General features: G+C 36.1%; 1 protein-coding gene across 2 annotated transcripts in view; it reads right to left on the reverse strand.

Annotated features, from left to right (window-relative positions):
- Positions 1-23,401, reverse strand: part of LOC135717163 (tetratricopeptide repeat protein 39C-like) — a 37,552-nt gene that overhangs the window by 5,789 nt on the left and 8,362 nt on the right. For both annotated transcript variants that reach the window (XM_065239122.1, XM_065239121.1), the window contains exons 3-6: positions 6,495-6,764; positions 1,685-2,145; positions 1,189-1,629; positions 762-1,128 (exon numbers count right to left, since the gene is read on the reverse strand). In XM_065239122.1, coding sequence (XP_065095194.1) covers positions 762-1,128; positions 1,189-1,629; positions 1,685-2,145; positions 6,495-6,659 — 1,434 coding nt within the window. In that variant the 5' untranslated portion in view covers positions 6,660-6,764. The remainder of the gene's footprint in view (positions 1-761; positions 1,129-1,188; positions 1,630-1,684; positions 2,146-6,494; positions 6,765-23,401) is intronic.

Raw genomic sequence — 23,401 nt, forward strand, 5'->3', positions numbered from 1 at the left:
CATTACTCCCTTGGATTTTTTCTCTAAATTTCTTTGAAAATCTCATCAAAATTAACCTGGAATTCAACACTTTTTCTTCATACTCGCATTTCAAGCTTATTGCTTATCGCATATTAGCTTATTGCGTGCTATCATCTTTGTGTTATAGATGCACTTCAACAGTTATTAATTGAGAGCTTTCTATGCCTGTACCATTTTTGCATTAGTATAATTGTGTGGAAAGTACAATCATATGCTCAGGGAAGTCGAGAAATTTTCCAACCCAGAAAATTCCTAGACCGGACGGGAATCGAACTTTGAAACTTATGAAACTTTGCATAATTGTGTGTTATGGGTAATCATTTACATTTGTGCTTAAATTCGGCCATTTTGAATCATGCGTTTTTTCAATATGGCGTTGTCAACATTTTTCAGTAAATCGCAGCACGGAAACGTCACTTTAAATCGAAATGAACCCTGAGTCAAAGTTATAGGGAAAAAAATTCATCTTATAAAAAATATACAGTTTTCCAAGCCGGATCTCATGAATTCTGTACTCTGACAAATTCACCAATTTCAATGCAATTCAATTTAAGTTTAGGATTTGGACAAATTAATATACTATAAAAAATGTTTAGGATGTTGTTTCAGTAATTTACGGAGACATTGTTTGGAAAGTACTGACAAGATTTGAATATGTTTTTTTTTAAATAGATATAAGCTATAACAATTTGAAATATCAGCATACAAAATGTATCAATTGTAGATGCTTTCATCCTTACCTTCAACCTTTCGACCCGTCCGCGGAAAAACAGAAACAGTGATGACTTGGCAAACTCGCTTGATTCCTCTATCAACTCCTGTGCGGAGCAAATCTCAAACTTCAAGTTGGACCCATCCAGGGCGAAGAATGGCGTCACGATGGTGTAGTACCAGAGCAACGCCAACGTCGATAGGGGTGCCCTCATGTCTCCACTGGTTCTCGAATGCATCAAACAAGCAACGCCCATAGTCCTATCGCCTTCGAATCCAAGAAAGCTGATCAATTTCAGCAAGCTCGGTGGCAGTAGGGAAATGCTCAATTGGAATACGCCATAACCGAAGCTAACGGCACCCATCAGCCGACGAACGTCTTCCGGAGCGATTTGCCTGTTAACAGTTTAAATCCTATAGCTGGTCATTGTCAAACGTCATATTAATATCCAATACCTGTTATCATCTGCTGTGGTTCCTTGTGTTATGTCATTAATTGCCGGTTCCGGAGGTGGTCTAACCGTTTTTAGCCCGTTCAGACCATTGCGCGAACGTCGCCTCGAATTCACGCCTCCAATATCCAACCTTAGGGCTTCACGGCTTACGGCTTGTTCAACCGGTTCCGTAATGGATTCATTGCTACTGGAAACATTTGAGGCACTTTGTGGTGTAATACTACTGCCATTTCCGCTGTTCGCCGTCAGGTCAACTCCTTCGAACTGAGTCGTAAAGCTTCTTTTCACACTACCACAACTTCCGGTGGTTGTACTTGTGCTACTACTGGTCTCACCACCGGTGGCCAGCTCATTTGTTTGCGTAAAAAATTGTGTGCGTGATTTGGATAACTCCCGCCGAAGGTCTTCCGTAGATGGGCGGCCGTTGATGGTGAGGTGAATTCTGCGGAAATTGAAAGTTAGACCAATCGTAATAAGCATAATTGAAACAACTTAACTGTTTATCATCGATAGCATTGGGTGTTTGAAGCACCGAGTTGGGCACCGTCCAATCGACGGACGATGGCGTCCCCAATTCCAGTATTGAACTCTGCAATTGGTGTTTCAATGGCGCTTGCGGTATATTGTCACAAGAGAGTGTTTTGCTGTACAGCTGATAGATTTGACTATAGGTGTGTTGGTACACTTTCCACGCTTTTCGTAGCAGCCAACCGCCCTTGACAAATCCACCGATGTCCTGGCTCAGGGACACCAGAATGGCCAAGCACAGTTGGGTGTCTGCCAAGATGATTTGCTCTTCTAGTGCATCGGCGAGCGACTTTCGAGGCTCGTAGCTACCGAACAACTTCGTACGCATGGTCTTCAGCCAGCCAATGTCACCAGCACACTTCTTTTCCAACTCCCTTAGCAAACTTTGGGCTTCGTTCATTTTTTCCGTTTCCCACGATATGACGGCATTCTGAAACGTATTGGGGAAAAGAGAAAATATGTAAAACAAGTCAATTCGCATAAAAAATTCATGTAATCGTTTGTCGAAACCTTGGCTCTATATTTCGGTTAGCCATGTGTAGCCTAAGTACGTAAAATTCGGGCCGATACAATAGAGGTACGTCGTTATGCTCAGAGGGGATTGCATTAATTTTGGGTAAGTTAAAAATTAATACACTAACATTTCCTGAATCATTTACACCATCACCTCAAGGCAGACATGCACATATCCATGGACAGTTTTTTGTTGTTTCGAGCGATACTGGGCAGTGGGAATGTTGCATATTTAAACTTGTTTACGATTTTCAGCAGTCAACGACGTCAACGTCGTCGACGTTCTGAAAAATGTAAAAATGCGTTTGGGAAACGAGGAAAAAGAATGAATTTTGAATGGTGCAATCATCAAACGTTGCCACGGCGAAAGGTGATAACAGCGAAATTCTGATTAGATTACTTGGCATATTACCCGAGCAGAGAATGAAAATAAAGTGACAACATATTTTGTATTCTGATATAGTTTTTCATGATACAGTATTCCCCCGCTAATCCGACAAATTTGTGGCTGGATTAGCGGGGTTGATCCGATAATCCGACTATCAAACCCGTACAAATCAATGTTACCAACCTAACAATGTAAAAAAGCTCAATTAGAAACCGTGATGTCGGATTATCGAGTCGTCGGATTAACGAAAGCCAGATTAGCAGGGGGATACTGTAGCATGAATATTATCAAAATAACTACAAATCTTGGTATCACTGAAAACTAATCAAAAATCGGTTATCGGTATTTTTGGTAATAAATATCAAATAAAAAATCATCAATATGTTATTATGTATATGACGAAAAAATCACAAAACTTGTTATCATGCTTGTATGCGTATCAATCTTTAATTCATCATTATTCTCGTATAAAAGTGCTAAATTACGTCCGTACTTCAACAGAACGGAAAACAATCATTCAGGGATACAAATGGCACAATAATGTATCAAGAACCCTATCTGTTATTACAGACAAATCAAAAGAGTGGACATGTCGAAATATTCAAAAATTAGCTAACTAACTAAAAATCATGAAGTGTTATTATATTTTTTTTTTTTTTTTGCTTTATTAAGGAGGCTTTCAGCCTTGGGCTGGTTTGCCTCCAAAAGTGTTATTATATTCTACAGTATATTAGTACAACTTGGACTAGTAGAATCGAAGCAATTCAGAGGAAATTTGTGAGATACTCCCTACGACGGCTCCTGTGGCGAGATCCGTTGAAGCTACTAAAATATGGAGATCGATGCAGATTATTGGGACTGCAGACGCTTGAGCAAAGACGGAATGATGCCCAAGCGGTTTTTGTTGGCACAATTCTAACATGAGAAACTGACGTACCGGAGTTACTAGCTCAACTTAACCTTTACGCTCTTGAACGATTGCTTCGCCAACGGAACTTTCTCCTGCTTGAGCCCAGCAACTCCTTGTACGGCCTTCATGATCCTGTCCGGTTCATGTCGGCTAGGTTCAACGAAGTCTACATCCTCTTCGACTTAAACTCTTCTGTGTCAACATTTTAAGGTCTGAGGTCACGCGAAAGGTAAAGATGATCGAAAAATCCAACTACCAATCTTTTCTAATTATGCCAAAGAATATTCTGTGAAATGCTCAAAGTCCTAGAAGTCTCAAATTTAAAACAAAAAATTACCGTTTGTCACTGAAATATTATTATACCTTTCTCTTAAAGCTTTTAGTTGCTAGAAAAAAGGGATTTAGAATTCAGGATCCTTCTGAAAAAAAAAGTTTTGTGTTTCTTTAAGGATCATTTAAGCATAAAAAATGTGTGTATTCGCTATAATTTTTGAGAATTTTGATCATAGAGTTGCAAAATGTTCAAATGTACATGAATTCCTAAATTGGGGAAAAAATCCTTGAGTTAATCCTTTGCCATTTTCTCTGAGTACAAGAGAGAATGGAGCATATACCATAGTCGAGCAAGTACTGTGTTGCCAATGGGAGGTTATGGTTCTTTTTCGCAAAGTGTGTACATACATTATTTAATCTTTTCGATGACCCACAATTATACTGTAAATACAGCAGCATCAGAATCGTTTCTAAAGCAATACTTACCTTTATCATTTTTTTAGTTTCAAAAGTTATGAATTTTTGAAAAAAGTATTAAATGCGCTAAATCGCAGTGACGGGAGTTTTGTGTCACGTTCGGGTGCGAAGTAAAAATGTTGAAGCTCAAACTCACCACAGTTTGGTAAGAATTGTAGCTGATGAGTTTTGTTACCTTGATAGTATCCGGCCATTTGGCCGAATGCCATTTTGCCAAATACCGTTTGGCCGAATACTTGAAAACAGATTTCCAATTTTTGAACACTACTAGATTCCTAAATGGCAGCCCTGTGGACTTTTTTACGTTCCACAATTCTAGTTTTTTTACATTATAAATATGGGATTTTTTGTTATATATTATATATTGTATAAACTGAAATTTTATATTTTCTATGGATTCATTATTCTTTTAAAGATATAGGCGTTTGGTTATGTAATTGGTATTTCTAGCCACCCTTTTTAACATGAGCTTTGAAGTTTTGATGATCTTATTATTTTTTGCACAGTAAACGCAGCTTGTCATAAAATTAAGACAGATCAGAATTTTCTAAAATAGGAGATTTTTCCTTCTTTCAAACATGAGCAGTTGTTTGGAGTTTTGTTGTTCGGAATTCGGCCAAATGACATCCGGCCAAACGGCATTCGGCCAAATGACCTGGAACCACCTTGATATTAGGAACTACGATATAACAGCTTGTGGGTTTCCCTTATCTCAGTTGGTTAAGGTGTAGCTACAAAGTAAGACCATACTGGAGGTTGCTGGGTTTGACTCCCGGTTCGGTCTAGTAATTTTTCGGGTTGGATTTTTTTTCAACTTTCCGGGTATAGAGTATGATTGTACTTGTCACACAATTATAATAATGTAAAAATGGTACAGGCATCGAAAGCTCTCAATTAACTGCATCTAGAATACTAAGTTGAGAGCACACAGTAATCTAATATGGGACACGCAATAAGCTTGAAATGCGAGGAATAAGAAGAAGAATATCATCCACAGTTGTTTGCTTGTTGATTTTTGTCTACGAAAATCAAACGAAAATCATTGTCATTGGAATTTGATTTTTTGATATTTTTCCAACACTGGATCGACCTGTGCAGAAATCGTGGGAATCAATATACAAATACACAAACACATTGTACGTCAATTTTAGTACCAGGCTTGGGCATATCTCCTGGGCATCCGGAATAATTGATCATTTTGTTTGTTTTCCATATAATTTCTGAACATTTGCTATTGTGACAAGATATTAAATATCTCAATCGATAATCCCTTATCGCACATTAAAAACGATAATGGGTCGAATCATAACCACTACTAATATCCGTGTCGTTTCAGATACGATCTCATTTAGAATTAAGCTACTCAAAATGCTTTTATCGTCACATATGCCATAGACCATACATACCACAGTCTACGTGCTATAAGTACTTCTCCTCGACCTTCTCCGTCTAAATACAGTCATATCTCGATAAAAGTCAACCTCGATATAACGTAGTTTAAAAAAATATGAAAATTAATGCTCTACATTTGTTCGGAAACTGGTTCTGAGGACGTTCAAATTTAGGACTGGGTATATTCTATTTTTTTCAGTCTGTAAATGACTACTAAGTCTTGGTATGAATTTATAAAATTATTCATAATTTATGAGAATTTTTCCATTCAATCAAATTTGTACACAACATTTTAATGAAAAAATTGGCATTCGTGACTTATGAACACCTTTGGATTTCTAATTAAATTTTTTGTATTGTTTAGGTATATCGTAGCTTTGATAGAACGTAACGAAATGAAAAATTAAGTTTCGTTATATCGAGATATGACTGTATCGTTAAAACATTAAGCGTGAGATATAAACCTCCATAAAGGGGCCGTGCAGCCAGAAGGATGCTGCTGTTACAACAGAAAACATATTTTAAGCACGATTTAGTCCTTCTGTAATGAACATGTATTCGCTTCATTCTTTATAGCAGTACAGTTTCATACAGCAAGGTGCACAGTTTTTTTTTTAATATTTTTTTTCTGTAATTGAAGTGCACTTCGTACCTATGCAAATTTGCTTCATGTTTGTTTATGCAGTCACTCCGTCTGTCGTCTGCCTGCAACGCATTTCCGTTTATGAAATTTTCATCGTCGCCCTGCCGATTATGCACACTTGACAGCTCGACTATTTTCTGAAAGGATGTTGCTTCTCTCTTTATCGAAAACATATGGACTTACCATGAACGATATGAATGTATGTCCCGCCACGATGTGCACGCTCGATTCGCGATTGTTGAAACTTTCCTCGGCCGCTTTTGGTTGATTGTTGAGCCATAATGCGATGCCTTGCTTGACATATTCCCAGTCCTGTAGGTCTGCAGTTGTCTCCGCCGACGACGCCATTCAGCCGTTGTTGAAGTTGCTGTTGCTATTGCTACGTGCATTAAATAATGTACTCAGCGTGTGTGCACGTGACTTGACGCCGTGAACAATAACGAACGATGTTGTCTGGAAAGATGCAAAAACGTTCATTACATCATTGAGTGATTCCTTCTTCAAACGAATTTTCATGGAGGCGCACGGTGTGGGACACTTTTGTACAAATTATGGGTATCGAACAAGTAGTACCGTAAAACGAGGTATCTTTGATAATGCGGGTAACTTTAATAGTATAACATAACGATTAAATTTACTCTCTGCGCTTTTTCTGAATTATAAACTTTGGATCTATATTGTAGCTTAGGGTATTTCCGTTGATATCGTATGTAGTTTTTATGTACTATGTGTTACATATTTTACAAACATATTAAAAAACAACATTCGTGTTTTTCAGCTGTTTGGAAAAACACTCAAACCATCACAAATGAAATGTATTTCCAGTATAGCCATCACAAATTCAATGTTGAATTCTTATTGCTTATGATGTTTTCTGATTATATACTCTTTCAAAGTTTCTTATTTCAATAACTAAATTGTCTGAGTTTCACGCCTTTTTTTACATTCATCGAGCATTATCAAAGTAACCCCAAATCAAAATACTGATGTTTGGTCACAACACTAAAAAATAGTGCAAATGCTTTAATTTCTGTTTAACACAATACTGACGAATTAGTACTGTAGGATCCTCAGTACTTGATTAAAAAAAAAAAATTGAAAAACATTCATTGCTGTAAAAAATATTTAGACTATACATTAAAAAACTATTTTTGTTATCAAGAATAAAGTTTTAACGAAAATATTAGTCTGTCGAAGTCATTCTGTTCGTGGTTTTTCAATGTATATAAAGTCTTTTAATGGTTTATGTCTCGCTAAATTGAAGAAAAATTACCCCCATTTTCGTCACGTTTTTCCTACACCTAATACATTGCTTGTCACAAAATCATACAACACCCTCCTCCCCTAACAGCGAGACATAATATATGCATCACACCTAATGTCGGCCTAAGTGTCCGTAATATTGGGCCCGTACATAAATTTCGAAGGAAAGCATTTTTTTACATTTTTTACTACCAACCAAAAATATTCATTTGTCCTGATGACGCATTGATCTAAAAAAAATGATGAACAGGAGTTTTCTATCTATGGGCCTAATTTTTAGCTCCATAGGCCAACATAGATACATTTCTCCTAACTTTAGGCTACTCAATAGCAAATTCAAACATCTTTGACCTTTTTTTTAGGATTTTTAACTTTTAAAATTAACCTTTTCTTTATTCTCAGATCGAAAGTACTGTTGCAGCGAGAAGGGTTAGGGTTCAAAGACAACCCTCACAGAGTTTTAAGGCACATATCAATTTGTAATTTATGCATTAATTCACCCCAGCTGTATCTAAATCCAGGAACACTTTTCCCATACAAGTTTTCAAAATTTAGCGGTAGTGTAGTGGTAAGCGTGATTACCTATCTCCCCAGCAGGTCTGGGATCAATCCCAGTCGGCGCCGCCGGGATGTTCTGAGGCATAACATTTCTGATCACGCCTTACTTCGGAAGGGAAGTAAAGCCGTTGGTCCTCGGTTCATGAGTTGATGGGTCGATAGGTAGGGACCAGGTGTGGGAGCTGCCTCCCTGGCGTCAGTAGCATTGGTGCTCAGCACGGAAATCAAGATCGATGAAAAACAAATCAAGGAAAAAAAATTTTCAAAATTTACCTCGAAAAAAAAAATTGTCCGTTCAAGATTCCCCGATGATTATTTTTTGAAGTGAACTCTGAGAAAAATCCACGCCAACTGACGAATTGATTTAACTTTACCCTCTCCGAATTCAATGAAACTTTGCATTATTTTTCGCTAGGAGCAATAAACCAAGTTTGTGCTAGAATTCGGCCTTTTTGACAAGCGCATAATTTTTCAAAATAGCGTATTCGATATTTTTCAATAAATCATAGAACTATAATAGCTCATCTATACAAAATGACGTCTGAGACAAAGTGGTAGTAAACTGGATTGCAAAAAAATAAAAAATAAATAACTTTCAGTGTCCATTGTGTACAACATCAGAAAAGTTTGTATGTTTAAGGGGGGAAATACAAGTAACACGTCAAAAACTCGATGATTTTCGGAATTTTTTTTGTGAGCTTTGAAACAACGCAAACGTTTGGGGTTTTTTTTTGCATTAAATTGCTTAAATCTTCCTCTACATTTGAGATTTTTTCATTGGTGTGTGACCTCTGAGGCTCCTTGGGGTCACATCGGAAGGAGGTCGCCTCCGGTGGGGATTGGTAATTGGCCGGCGTTCTAGAGACCTGAAAAATTGACAAAACTTACTTTTATCAATTGGACCTTATTCAGAAAAGATTTTTGTTCTATGTGAACCTCTAAAACCCAAAAAAAAACGATTTAAAAATTTAGAAAAAAATATCTGAATATCACTGTTTTTTTCCACTTTAGGCAGACCTGAAAATTATTTATTGTTAATTTTTTCATAATATCAGTGATTCACATAGAGTAAAAATCTATTTCCTTTAAGATGCGCCAGGTTTCAAGTCATTTGGATAAGACCTTTTTGAGTTATCTTTCCCACCAATTTGGAAAACACCGTTTCGAGAAAAACGCGTTTAAAGTTTTGGGTTGTGTAAAAACATGATTTCTGGAACTTACGGTTAATCGGTGATACCGGGGCCATAGATCACTCCTTCCTCGTACACGTAGCATTTAAAAAAAACTTAAAGTAAAATATAAAAAATCGATAAAAAAATTTTACTGTTATTTCCCCCCTTAATAAGGTTTCAAATAAACAAAGTTTAAAAATTTTAAAAATATTTTTGCTATTCAAGTTAACAGTTTTTTTTTTTAATTTTTGGACCAAAATTGGTGATTTTTTACATTAGTATATTTTTTCTGAAAATTAATCCAGTTTTTTTTAGGCTTTATTAAAGAGATTGTTAGCCTTAGGCTAGTTCATCTCTAATTAAAATTAATCCAGTTTATTTATTTATGTTATGGTCAACAGGTAAAATATTCACCCCAATGACAGTATACTGATTCTAGACAAATTAACATAAAATACTTTTGAAATTGCACTTATTTCTAAAACGGGAAACATTGAAGTCAAATACATTGTAGCATTTGTTAAAGATGCGACACATCCTCAGCATGGGCTCATTGTATCCGTAGTTGGTTCGTGAGAGGCGGTTGTTCAGAAAAGCATGCGATCGTAGATTACGGCGGCGGGTATTGATGTCGATACTTCTCAGCAGTGTTTCCCTGAAGAAGATCACCGACGAAGCTCGCCATTGCTACGTTACAAAAGCTCTAAGTTGATAAGCATACAACGGCTTTCGTAATAGGCAGATTTGTAAGGTCATTCCAGCGAAAATGTCTTAAAGCATATCAGTTGAATAGCTTCAATACGCATGGTTTCATTTTGGTAGTATAGAGACCACATGACCGTCGATTCCTCCAGAACCGGTCGCACCAACGAACAGTATAATGGCAGTATACAACTTTGATTTTTTGGCGAAGTGGAGCATGAACCCGAGTTGTAAGGAAATTTTGGATACTACGTATGCAACATGATCCTTGAAGCTGAGCTTAGAGTCAATCAGTATTCCCAGATCCTTGATAGTCAATTCACGTTTCAAAGTTATGCCCGCCACGGTGTAGTCATGGTGAAGAAGCGAACGATTGCGGCCAAAGGAGATTACAGAGCATTTCGAGACATTCAGTGACACGCGATTAATACGATACCGCTCAATGAAGACTTCCAAGTGTTGCTGCAAGAAAATGGTATCTCACGAAGTAGAGTTTCAGGTCCTCCGCATACGATATTTTGAGACATTTCAGGATGGTATTGACGTCATTCATGTACAGCAGAAACAGAAATGGCCCAAGAAGGCTACCTTGGGGAACGCCGGATGTCACGGGGAAGTATGAAGACACATAGTCTCCAATCTTGACAGACATATTTCGACCAGTCAGATAGGAGTAGAGCCAAGCAAGCAGGCTATCGTGAACAGCTGTCCTGTCGTATTTAGCCAACGCAATGTCATGGTTCATTTTTTCAAATGCTGGAGAGAGGTATGTGTAGATGGCATCTAATTGATGGCCACGTTCCATTTCACGAATTATGAACGAAGTGAACGCAACTAAATTAGTAGTCGTGGAACGCTTTGGCATGAAGCCATGCTGATCCGTCGAGATATAACAAACTTTGAATCAATTTTTCGAGTATAATCAACTCAAAAAGCACTTAACAAAGCTACTCCACGGTAGCTTGAAACAGTCCTTGTGCAGCCTTTCTTATGGATTAGGAACACGAAAGACTCTTTCCAGAAAGTTGGGAAAACGACAGACATCAAAAAGAGATCAAAACGGCGAAATAACATGCCTATGGTTACTTGGGTATTACTGGGAAACATACCAAGTGGAACAAAAATTTTAGAGGTAAATTCGCGGCAAGAGTCTAAAAGACAACCATTTTTACTTTTGTTCAAAGTTACTTGATTGCTTGTAACGCTAAAACTTTTACAGATCTTCATTGATTTACAGCAAATCATTCATGTTTGCTGTAGTTTTAAGTAAAAAAATGTTAGCTGATTTTCGGCAATACTCGTGGGCTGATCTTGTTCCAGCAATCCATTTGGCTGGTTTTCAAATTTGAAATTTAGTGTGTAGCCGAGAAAAATCCGCGAATTCGTTGGATGAACCGGGAAAAATCAATAAACCTTAACATACGATAATAACAATTAGTGAAACAGAGCAACTTACTCTTTTTGCTGCATAATTGCCATCTTTTTTAATAGCTTTTATTTGGGACTTAATTACTCTATTATTGTAAATCGATTACTCTAGTCCGGATGTAATGTGCGTGATCGTTAAAGTAAAACATTCAAGATGCCAAACATTGAAAAAAATATTTGTGAAAATCGAAACATATCCAAACAATTTCCCGGAATCGATTAGTTTATGGTTTAAAATTCAAACTACCATGCAATTCATTTCAGAATTCCCATGATATTAGTCTCAGAATTACCATGTTTGTTCCACTCAGAACTATCATGACGTTCTTCTTAAAACTACCAGAAAGCTCTCCTCGTAAGACCATGACATTCACTATGGAATTCCATTGCAACTCTCCTAAGATCTTCCATTATCCTTAGAATTCTTTTGAAACTATTCTGATAATTCGACAACTTTTAAATTCTTCTCAAAATTTTCTTTGTAGTCTAGAAACTCTTCTCAGAAAAACTTTAGAAGTCTCTTCAGAAATATATTGAAATTTTCCTCAGAAATCCATTGGAATTTTCTTGAAACTTTCTTAGGAATTTATTTTTAAGTTTCCTCCTTTTTTAAATTGACTTCAGAATACTGCTCCTTTATCTCGGGATTCCCTTGAATTCTGTTGCAATAAATTCTATTAATATTTCTCTTTGAATTCTCATAATAATTCTCTAGGGATTCTCATTCAAACCTGCTGTTTTCCTAAAGATACTTCTATCACTTCACAACTCCCTTGGAGTTATTATAAAGATAACGTAGCATTTCAGTTTAAAACTTACCTTCTTGTCCCCAGAAATCCGTTGCAATTCATCTCCTAATTTCTTCGAACATAATCTCAGAATTGGAATTCTGAGCAAAACACTGATTTCCAAGGATTTTGTAGGAATCCTTTTCAGAATTTCTTTGAAATTGAAATTCTTTTTTAACTTTTCCTCTAAATTCCATAAGTATTCACGTCAGAACTCTATAAATTAGAGTCAGAGCCTTGAAAATTTTCCAAGGTCGATTATAATTATTGTTTTGATCAAATCTAGGATCTTTAAAAAAATTAAAAGACCCTCATTTTGAGTACTCTTTTCAGTCCTAGATTGTTAAAAAATATACGATTTCTGTTATGTTTTTCTAAATCTAGGATCATGCAAATTAGTATAAGTTATAAATCTCGAAAAAAATATATGATAGTCTATGACTCTAAATAAATGTTTTTCTAGATCTCATTAGTTTCAAGTTACAAGAATCAATTAGTAAATTCTTATGTCTGAAAACATATGCTGCGACGAGCTTAACACATGCGTACCCAAGCTTTTTCCCCTAGAACATAGATATTGCTTCCATTTCGTTATCTATTGACCGATTTAGATGAAACAACTGCCAATCGATCAGGAATTGGTTTTAATGTTATAATGGTTGAGCATAATTCTTGATTCTTGCAGTTTTGAAAAAAAAATGCGTGGTTCGAAAACCATTGTTTTAATGGTTAAGGATCACATCCTGATGACGATGAACTTACTGATTCATAATTTTTATTACCTGACCCATAATTGTGGGATGACTGTACAGCATATATAATAAATCAAAACATTAAGATTGATGGTTTGTTTTTGAATATATCAAGCGACCTATTAAGTTGAATTATACACTGGAGTCGCTTTTTACGCGGGGGATACGTGCCGCGTAAAAAAAACCGTGTAAATTCTGAAATCCACGTAAAAAAAACCGTGTGAATTCCGAAATCCACGTAAATTGCAAAATTTGTATTTCTTTTAGCTTAGCTTAGCTTAAATTGACTGCACATATCAATCGTTGCTACTCCGTGATTGATCAGAATCAGTGAAATTTTACAATGAATCAACTGAATGGGGCTGGAAGTGACCGTGCATTCTCATTGTACAAGTTTCAGTGACTCCATATTTTGTAGATCAATAACGGCGCCTGCCACGTCCTTGCAATCAGGTGGGAGTATGGAAGGAATATTAGAGTGACCTTTGTTGTTTGTGGGCCGTGTTTACCTCTGCACCCAAACAAAAGACACAGGAAAGGAGATTTTGTTAGTACGTTGGGTTTGGTGGATCAGGATTCACCTTGATAACCCTAATAAAAATGGTATGGTTAATTTGCTTAACGACGTGTTCGGGGTATCATCCAAACCATTTGTGGAATTGTTCAATGATTTGGGTTATCGTTCGTTTGTGGTAATTTTTTATTAGGGAAGTGATGCGACTATGGTTTTAAATGAATCAGTGTTATCATGCATTATACTTGGATTTGCCTGAACAAAATGTTGGATCATTATAATATAAATCTGAAGGCGTTCTATCATCGAAAAGCTGAAAATAAACTTAGAGCAAAAGCATGAGCAAAATTGACCGCCCGCGACTGCCAACACCGAAGAGCTGAAAACCAATTCAAACAAATCAAATCAACATACAAAACCAGGGTGAAAGCTGTAAGAGTGAATCATTACACTATAAATCTTATGATGTTCCGTTATCAAAGAGCTGAAAGAAAACTTAAATAATTTAAATCAATAGATCCAGTCTGAATGAAGGCTGAAAAAATAGAATAAGGCTGTCCACGAGACAGTTGCGATCAGCTGACTTTTTTGTTTACCAAGAACTTTTGACAGATCACAGTAGAACTGGCAGTTTATTAGATTATCATAAAAATTTCTGCTTTGTTTATGTTTACATTCAGCACCATTAACACCAGATCACCCACACACTCTAGCTGTCAGTTCCACTGAGAAACGTCTCTTGTATCACCTTATAATTGACCCCATTTTGTCAGCAATGTTAGCAATGACCCCATTTTGTCAGCTAGCAAAGTATGTGTATCCTAAACAACCATCTTGAAGGAGGAAGATATGAAATCACAATTATGTGGAGTTACTTAAAAATAACAGTCTGATGCGCGGAGAGGCTGACAGGATCGGATCATAACTGTAATGTGAATATTAGAAAGATTTATCATCATCAAACTATTCTTGAACTAACCTGGAAGAGTGCTTGTGAATAATTGTTATACAGATAAAATAAATTGATAAACTAAATGGTTCAAACAACCACTCCAGCCTGTAGAAAAGCTGAAAATAGGGAATCTTTACAATGTGGATCCTACGCTGTTCTACTATCGAATCACAAACAATTCCTCCTTCAGCGATTCCAACAGCACAATAGCCAAATACCTATCACTTTTCTTTTTCAAGTCACTCTGTCTGCAAAATTTGTATTTCTTTCAAGTGTAAAAACTCATGTTGTCTCACGTATTCTTCAGCATATAAGATATGTTAGTTTACACCAAACATTGTGCTTTTCTGCCGTTTTTACAAAGAAGCTTCTTAAAAACCCGATCGAGATCGAAAAATATCTGTGTGAATATGCGCGCGTGAGCCAACAGAGGATTAGCCGGACTTGAGTACAAGTTTTTTTTTATCGGATTGTCGTGATGAACTAGTCTTCGACTAAAAAATAAGTTAATAATACAAACATAAATGTCGTCTGATATAAATCCAGCTTGATCTATATTGACTTTGATTAAACATTCGGATAATTTTAAAACCAATAATAACCGAGATAAAATTATCCGGATACCCATCAATACGACTATTTTTGAAATCAGGATGATGTCCAGGTGAAATCGGGGTGATGTCTGTAGGCCAGAAATTGATATCTGATGCCATTTTAAAATCCAACATGGCGGCTTTCAGTTTAATAAGAAGTGTCAAATATCATACAATACATATAGGTATTTTCGGAACAGGGACGAAGTGTAGATGACGTAACTTGATGTCCGACGAATATTCCCCACTTTTTATGAAACCGGAAGCCGCCATTTTAGATTTAACAACTGCGTCGGATATCAATTTCCGATCTATAGACATTACCCCGATTCCAAAAATAAACATATTGATGGGTATTTGACGGTATTTCCCACTTTTTATGAAACCGGAAGCCGCCATCTTGGATTTCAAAATGGCGTCGGATATCAATTTTCGGTCTCTAGACATCACCCCGATACAAAAAATACCCATATTGATAAAAATAATCGGTGAAAACCACATAAATTTGGGAATCCGCGTAAAACAAAACCACGTAAATTCCGAAATTCGCGTAAAAAAAACCTCATAAATTCCGAAATCCGTGTAAAAAAACTGCGTAAATTCCAAAATTCGCGTAAAAAAACCGCGTAAATTCCGAAATCTACGTAAAAAAGACCGCGTAAAAAGCGACTCCAGTGTCTTTCAACTTCAAAAGATGCTTTTTACAGTTTTGCTAATATTATAGAAAATTTTCTCACAAAAAACTTCGAAAATCTGTATTTGATCATGTTTTTGAAAATGTGATCATTGAAGTCGTTTTTTTTCTGAATATTAACAACTGGGAAATTTTTGTGATTGAACCGGGAAAACCGGAAATTTCAAAATAAAAAAAAAACTCACTGGATATCCTCGGTAACATATGGTTGAGTCATGTTGAAAGAAGATTAGGATCTATCCCAGAAAGGCTTAAAAATTCTCATTACAGCTAAAATGCGACTTTTCGAAATTATGAAAGTATGAGATATTATAATGATGATTTGATGCAAGAAGAGGAAGTAAATTTTTTGTATGACGCATATAACCGGTCAATTTCGCATCCAGCATTGTGACCTTTAAACTTTACCTGCTCTTCTTGCATCTGACTTATGAAAATTATTATTATGATATCTCATAGTTTCATAATTTCCAAAAGTAGCATTTTAGCTAGACTCGCCCGATCTAGAATTCCTTCTTTTAATTAGTGTGCATGGAGGTGCATGGTAAAGATTCTTACTGTAAATCAAAAGTCAAACTCGAAAAAGTAAACCTAATTAGGTTTACTTTCTTCCCAGCACTCTTACACATAATCATTTGTATTCCGGAGCATACCCGCTCGATCGCAAATTGTTACCTGTAATGTCATTGTCACGTGCGCTACCTTTCAGTCCAAGTTCAAATATTCCCACCACGTCACGAATAGATAGAATGAACGAAAGAAGGCATGTTGTGGATTTTTCTTCTGTGCATTCTGCTTCCTATTCTCCTTGCAAAGGGTATGTACACAAACTACTTAAACAGGTTAGCGGGGGAGGGTTGACGAGTGTCTACGGTTTATACATTTGTTCAAATATTTGTATGAATGATCTCCTAGGCAGGGGAAGGGAGGAAGGGGTGGTCCAAAATCTGTCTACGTAGTTTATATACAGCCTTAAAGTATAAGACAAGTCAAGCAACGTATGCATGTGCTTTTCACTCCGACATTTGATGGGCTTGTGTTGGAGTTGGATACATGTTCTGCCACCATTACACACACACATTCACGGCTATTGCACCCCCTTTCTTCCGTTTTGTTTCGCGTTTTCCAGTATGTTGGTCTTCAGACACTCTCTGCCGTAACTATCCACCCCTTCCCATCCCTAGCAAATAGTTGCGCAAAGTTTTGGTTTCTGTGACGCTGACGACCGTGATACGCGACCGTTCAAATATTCAAATCCTTGTCCATGAAATATGAAATGAACATTCGTCGAGCAAGGCTTAATTTTATTAACCTTAAACTTGGTGCGAGAGCAAAATACAGTACTAACCAGTAGCTTTGCTGAAATCAAAGTAGATACAGTCAAATTTTGCTCGTTGGGCTATGTTTAAGTGGGCTACGTTTTAGTTGGGCTCCCGTTAGTTAGCCTGTAGCGCACTTAAATCGAAGTCAAACGTCATTTCTGACAGAGCTGTTTCCTTTTCGAGGGGCTCATGTATAAACAATTTGGATAGTTGCTAAAGACTAGTGATGATAATTGGCAAATCAAAGTTGGCACTCGTGGAGAATAGAAGAACTATGAGAGTGATGATGGTTTCAAAATTTTCCACGGAGAGGTATACGAGTGCAATCTTAAAATGCTTTTATTTTGAAAATGGAGCATTGAATTTAAATCTGGTTGTTGCTAAAGTTGTAGAAAAGCTGAATTCTATGCATACACCTAAAAATCTGAAAAGAAATTATTGTTTCTATATTATATATCTACTGAGTAGTCCTTAAGTTTTCTACTAACGTAGTATTAACCAGATTTAAATAAAATGCTCAATTTGCAAAATAAAGGCATTTTAAGATTGAACTCGTATACCTCTCCGTGTAAAATTTTGAAACCATCATCACTTTCATAGTTCATCTATTCTCCACGAGTGCCAACTTTGATTTGCCAATAAACAATCGGTGTATTGACTTCTTGCCGCAAGATGCAAGATTTCACTAATACAACCTTGCTAGTGTAGCCGTGTAAAATCTATTTGTTTATTATTTTCAACCACGAAATTCGCTGTCAATGTTTTCGACTTGACAACGGTTTGTTTTTTTTTATTTTCAACCAGTAAAACGCATGTATTAGTGAAACTGCTCACTAATACTAACGGTGGTAAAGAACTCTATTCCTCAAAAAAATTTCAGCTTGACAGCTCAGCCCAACTAACGAAAGTCTTTCATTAAGTGGGCTACAGGTTTAGCCCAACGAGCGAAAGTTGACTGTAATATATTACTTTAAAAACATTCGATTATACTATAGTTGGTAGATTTTGATAGCACGGTTTCCCCACATTCATAAATGCTAAGGCAACCCACAATTTTCAAAAAAAAAAATCGAAACAATTTGCAACGAACTATTTGTTAGTAAAAATGGCTTCAGCTTCATATTATTGAAAAGATGTGATAAATTTCATAAATTTCTGTTAGATATATAGAAAACATATAATGTTTTTTTTAATAGCCTTTGAAATGTTAGTGTTTCAAAACCACGTCAATGCCATTTTTATGACGGTTCTGACTATTTAAAGGCCATTTTGGCGTTCTTAAAATATGTTGCTGGTTTTGAACCATTTTTGTGTTCTAAAGTCATTGGCGTCCTAGAGTCATGTCAAAACCATTCTGTTTATACTAGCTCTGTTAGGTGTTTTTGCGGCTAACTTTATGGTGTATTTAAGGTCATTTTTCATGAAGCAACGTTGAGTTCGCTAACTGAAATGCATTTCATGTTTCAAATCAGTTGTGAAATCCATTCAAAATGCATCAATGTTCATCCTCGTGTTCATCTGGTTCCTCTTGACATTTTGAAATGCACAAATGATTTGACAGATAAGTGTCAATTAACTGAAACTTCTTTCAGCTACCGGACTTTCAGTCAAAAGTCTTTCAGTTGGCGAACGTCTAGTATATTTTGGCGAACATAAGACATTATGGCCATTCTTTGCCATTTTGGCGGTCCTCATTCGTTTATAATCGTTTTTGAAGTGATTTTTTTATTATATTAAATGCCATTTATAAAGTCATTATGACATCTTTGAAGGCATTATTGATGATTCTAGGTTATGTTGATGGATTTGGCCTGTAACATTTTAACATTTTCTAGGCTAATTGTGGATTGTCCAGACCGTTTTGGATTTGTTTCCTTTTGATGTTTTGATTTTCAAAAAGCTAGTTTGGTTATTTAGGACTTGTTATGCCGATTTCTATTTAAATTTTTAAGTGTTTTAGGACCATTTTTGCGATTCTAATCAACGTATAATGTTCTTAGAGCTTTTGGAGTATTTAAGGTGAATCTTAAGGTGAATCTGAAAAGAAGCCTTCTCTTGACACTTCAAGAGCACTCGTGTCAGCTCCCACAAAACATACTATGATGATACTGGATCTCTACGTTTTTAGTAGCGCAGAAAACAGGGAGTTGCAGTTTCATCACTGTATGTTGTGTGAAAGCTGATATATGATCTCTTGAAGTATCAAGACAAGGCTTCCTTTCAGATGCACCTTAAGGTTATTTTGGCGTTCAATGATCGGCGCTTAATGATGGCCCGGATATTAATTTTAGAGGGATTCCATCCTTAATGAGCAAAAATATGAAATTGTGTCCGACCATCATCGATTTGGATGAAACTGGGCACATATTTTTGGTAGGATAGACTAAGTATTTCCTGTTGGTGAGAAGACCATTTTGACTGAGTAACTGTTAAAAAGTTCTATAACTATTCTTATCGGAAATTTTCTCAGCTACATCTTTGTAAAATATCGTTTTTCAACTAAACGTCTCCGTAAATAGTTATTAATTGTTTAAGAAATTAATAATCTGATGGCATGATCAAGCAGCTGTTTTATGGACAACACTGTTTTCTGCAATATGACATAGTGGCCATGATTTTTGTTCTGAACAGTTGATTGAGCATAATCATAAGACATCAGTGGGTTGAATCATTAAAAACTTTTGTTCCTTACATTTTATCGCAAAGTGGTCTTCAGCAAAGTTTCTGCGACCACTGCTATCATTTTTTTAAGTAGAGCGATATGGTGCATTGTCAGATAGATATGCACAAAATATTGGTTTTCCCATAATAATTTCCATATGAACTTCAAAGGTTTTGTGCCAAGTCAGTTTCTTACTAAATTTTCAAATTTTTAAAGTTCAAATTTTCGGAGGCTAATCAGGACCCAATTTGGAACCGTTTGAGTACTGTGGAGCGAAAATTTCAAATTTTGTTTCAATCTAATAATCATACTTTTATAAATTATCCTACCCGTAGAATATAAAGTCCTCTAAGTAAAAATATCAACCGTCAAAATGCACTGCTTTGCTCGATTGGAACAACTTTTTTCAGTTTTGTGGTGACAGTCGTCCTTTAGTGCAATAGCTTACATTATTGGGGTATTTGCGCTCTAACCAAACGACGCACCTCGCTTTTCGCTCTCAGTTTACGCGGTCCTCATAAGGAATTACATTGCGGCCTTTCATTAGGCGCAGTTATCTTTTTCACATTATCCGCGTGAAACCTTGTGCAAAGACCCTTATGGGAAAAACCAGTGCATCAAATCTACTGAATGTTGCAATACATTGAACTCCACAAGTAAGCACCCCTGTTTTTCAAGGAAATTCAATCGTAAAATTTTCAATTAATAGCAAACAAATTTTAAGATGCAATAATTTCCCACGTACTCGAGCTGGACGTGTCGTTTGCGTTTTATTGATTATGTTGTTGGAATTTATACCTATTTTTAACTCCAGCATGCAGCACTGGAAAACTAAAACCGAGTCTTGGCGGACTACTAGTGCATTTCAACCCCGTTTCGAACCGTGCCCTCTACTTGGGGTAGCTTGTTTGCTTTGTCATTATCGCACTTCTCTACTACCATAGGAATAGCCATCTACATGGTATAGAAGTATATATGTAGTCAGATGGTAGCGAACGATGGTCTTATTTTCGGTGCTAGGGTTTATGATCTAATCTCCGATCTATTAAGCCCAGCCCACACTTTACCTCTATTTTTTCGAACGGATATGATCAAAAACTTGAATGATTTTACTATATGACATCCAAATTTAAATACCTTTCCATTGGATGTGATAAAACGTCACAAATTGTTGAGATACTTTTAAAAATATAACCCTGCTTCTTGATTCCAAACTCGTCCTACGAATTTCAATTCCGTTATAGCGCATTGAAATACCATGGACGCGGAGGGCAATTATTGACAATAATATTGATGATGTGAATACAGAATTATTGTCAATACCGATATATCGAAGTCAATTTATAATGTATTCAATAAAATACAATACTATACGGTTATTGTCAATAAAAGCAATCTTCAAGTGAAAAAAAAAGTTTTCGCTCGAAGCGCTTTTTTGTTTTTGAGAACAATGAGTGTAAATATTCGTACAGTGCACTCTAACATTCTTTGTTTTGTAGCTTTTGACCTAAAGTATCGAATCAAACGTATTATTGATTTGTGTACGGTAAAATCATTGATATTATTGATGTTGTCTGCTCGATAGAACGGAAATGAGCGATTACGACGAAGTAGCGATCTACCCTATTGCTGTTGTGATTGGCGATTGGGTGTCGTTTAACATGATATCGGATGTTCCGAAGGTGTGCTACCAGTGGAAGAAAATAAAAGATTTTGTAGTTTCCCCCATCCATTGCTCTGCACCTAGAATTTTTTCCCATTCAGATACCTATGTATTTAAACACAACCGCAACTGCGGCAGAGACAGAGAATCGACCAAAAGTTTGGTCGACTGAATGAATGGTGGCGGTTGCTTTCAGTGCAACATGGGTGATTACATTGATGGCACAAATTGAATTATTTATGCTCTGCCTACCTGACAAGTCAAATGTGTGTGTATACGTCGAATTTGACATAATGTTAAGGTGCTATCCACTTTTCACGTGAACAGTTTGTAAGAGGTTGTAAACACCTCCACTCTTGCATGAATAATCAACCATAAGAATATTTATAATTTATATGGATCGTGGACATTTGTCATCTAAATTGTCCACGTGGTATATGGACAGCCTAGAAGTTGCTAACAGGGCTTCGTCCTGACACACCGTATGAAAAAAAACGTGTAAATTTCTGAAATCTCTAGCGCGCAGACGTAGCTAACGCTAGATTTGGCATAAATTTACACGATATTTCATGTAATATTATGCGCAATATATGCAAATAATTTCGTTGTTATGTCAACTTTAGTTTAATATTAATTAGATTAGGGAAATTTTACGCGATGGTTAAAATTTAGAATTTTTTTCTCAGTGTTGCTGAAACTTTGTACCACATTCAAATATCAAATTGAAAACTTTTTTCTAAAGTTGTCGACTGTAAACCGCTTGAAAAATTCATGTAAACGTTATTAACGCTGCACTTGGCGTAAATTTACATGATATAAATCAGCAATTTTTAATGAAAGCTTCTAAACAATTTCGTTGTTTATGCCAAATATTGCTCAAAATTAAACGAGGAGAGATTTTTCGCGAAAATTAAATTTAAATAGGTACGTCATTTAATTAAATGTTTTTGGAAAAAATTGGAAGATACTGAGAATCAAAGCACACATGATTGATTTGCGAAAAAATCGGAAACCGGTGCTTTAATAACGGTATAGTCGAACATATTTTGTGTTAATATTGCATCGAAAACAATGCACTTAACCCATGTTGAAAAAAATCCGTTTCTTGACCCGATGTAGAAATGTAGCAGGTATTGTAACTGTTTTCGATTGATCGATTTGGAAAAGCCGACCTTACCAGAGTGTCGAAAGTAGAAATCTAAGCAGCTTGAAATGTATTTTTATAAATGTAAGAAACAAATATGTTTATTTGCAATGATTTAAAAAATGATTAAATTTCGAAAAACTCTTCAAAAAAAGGATTAATGTTGTAAATTTACAATTACTCGATTTTTAGAATTCGCTATTTTAACTGTATTATTAGGACAAAGGAAAAATCACGTTTACTGAGCTTACCAGAAATTTTAACGGAAATGTTTTTAACGGTTTACTGACAAAACAGTATTCATTTGACAAGTCTCGATTGCGGATTGTTCGGTAATAGAACCTGTCGCTGAACAGATAGCTGGGCGTTCCGCAATTCAAAAACCCAGTAAAATTTTCCTGACTTCGGTAATCCAAAGTAAGTGTGTGGGGTTGGCAGTATCCTCTGAGATTCCAATGAATTTTTGTGTATGTAGTTTACTTAAGGTGATTCCTTCCAAAAATGGCCGCTACGTAGGCTATACATATACTTCCACCTCAAGCAACTTTGCATATTTGTATTTCTTGAAAAAAAAAATCTGGAGTACCATTTGAGACCCTCACAAATACGGTCAAATGGTGAATTGTTGAAAACTGACTGGTTGGTTGTCTTTATCAAGAAGGTTCCCCAGACGCTGGTTCATCTCCGGGAAAAACGAACTGAACTTTTATGAAAAAAATAAAATAAAATATAAAAAAATATAAAAATGTCAGATAACATTTACTCGATATTCAAGGGACCATTGACTTAGGGAGGAATTGAGTTACAGACCATAAAAAAAATCACAATTCTAGACAAACATTTCAAATGGTCCTATCTGGTTTGATCGATTTTCTTCATCGAC

The sequence above is a fragment of the Ochlerotatus camptorhynchus genome, unplaced genomic scaffold (assembly GCF_037179485.1).
Source record: "Ochlerotatus camptorhynchus isolate MF236.1 unplaced genomic scaffold, CSIRO-AGI_Acam_v1.1 ptg000051l, whole genome shotgun sequence".
In the NCBI taxonomy this organism is placed as follows: Eukaryota; Metazoa; Arthropoda; class Insecta; order Diptera; family Culicidae; genus Ochlerotatus; species Ochlerotatus camptorhynchus.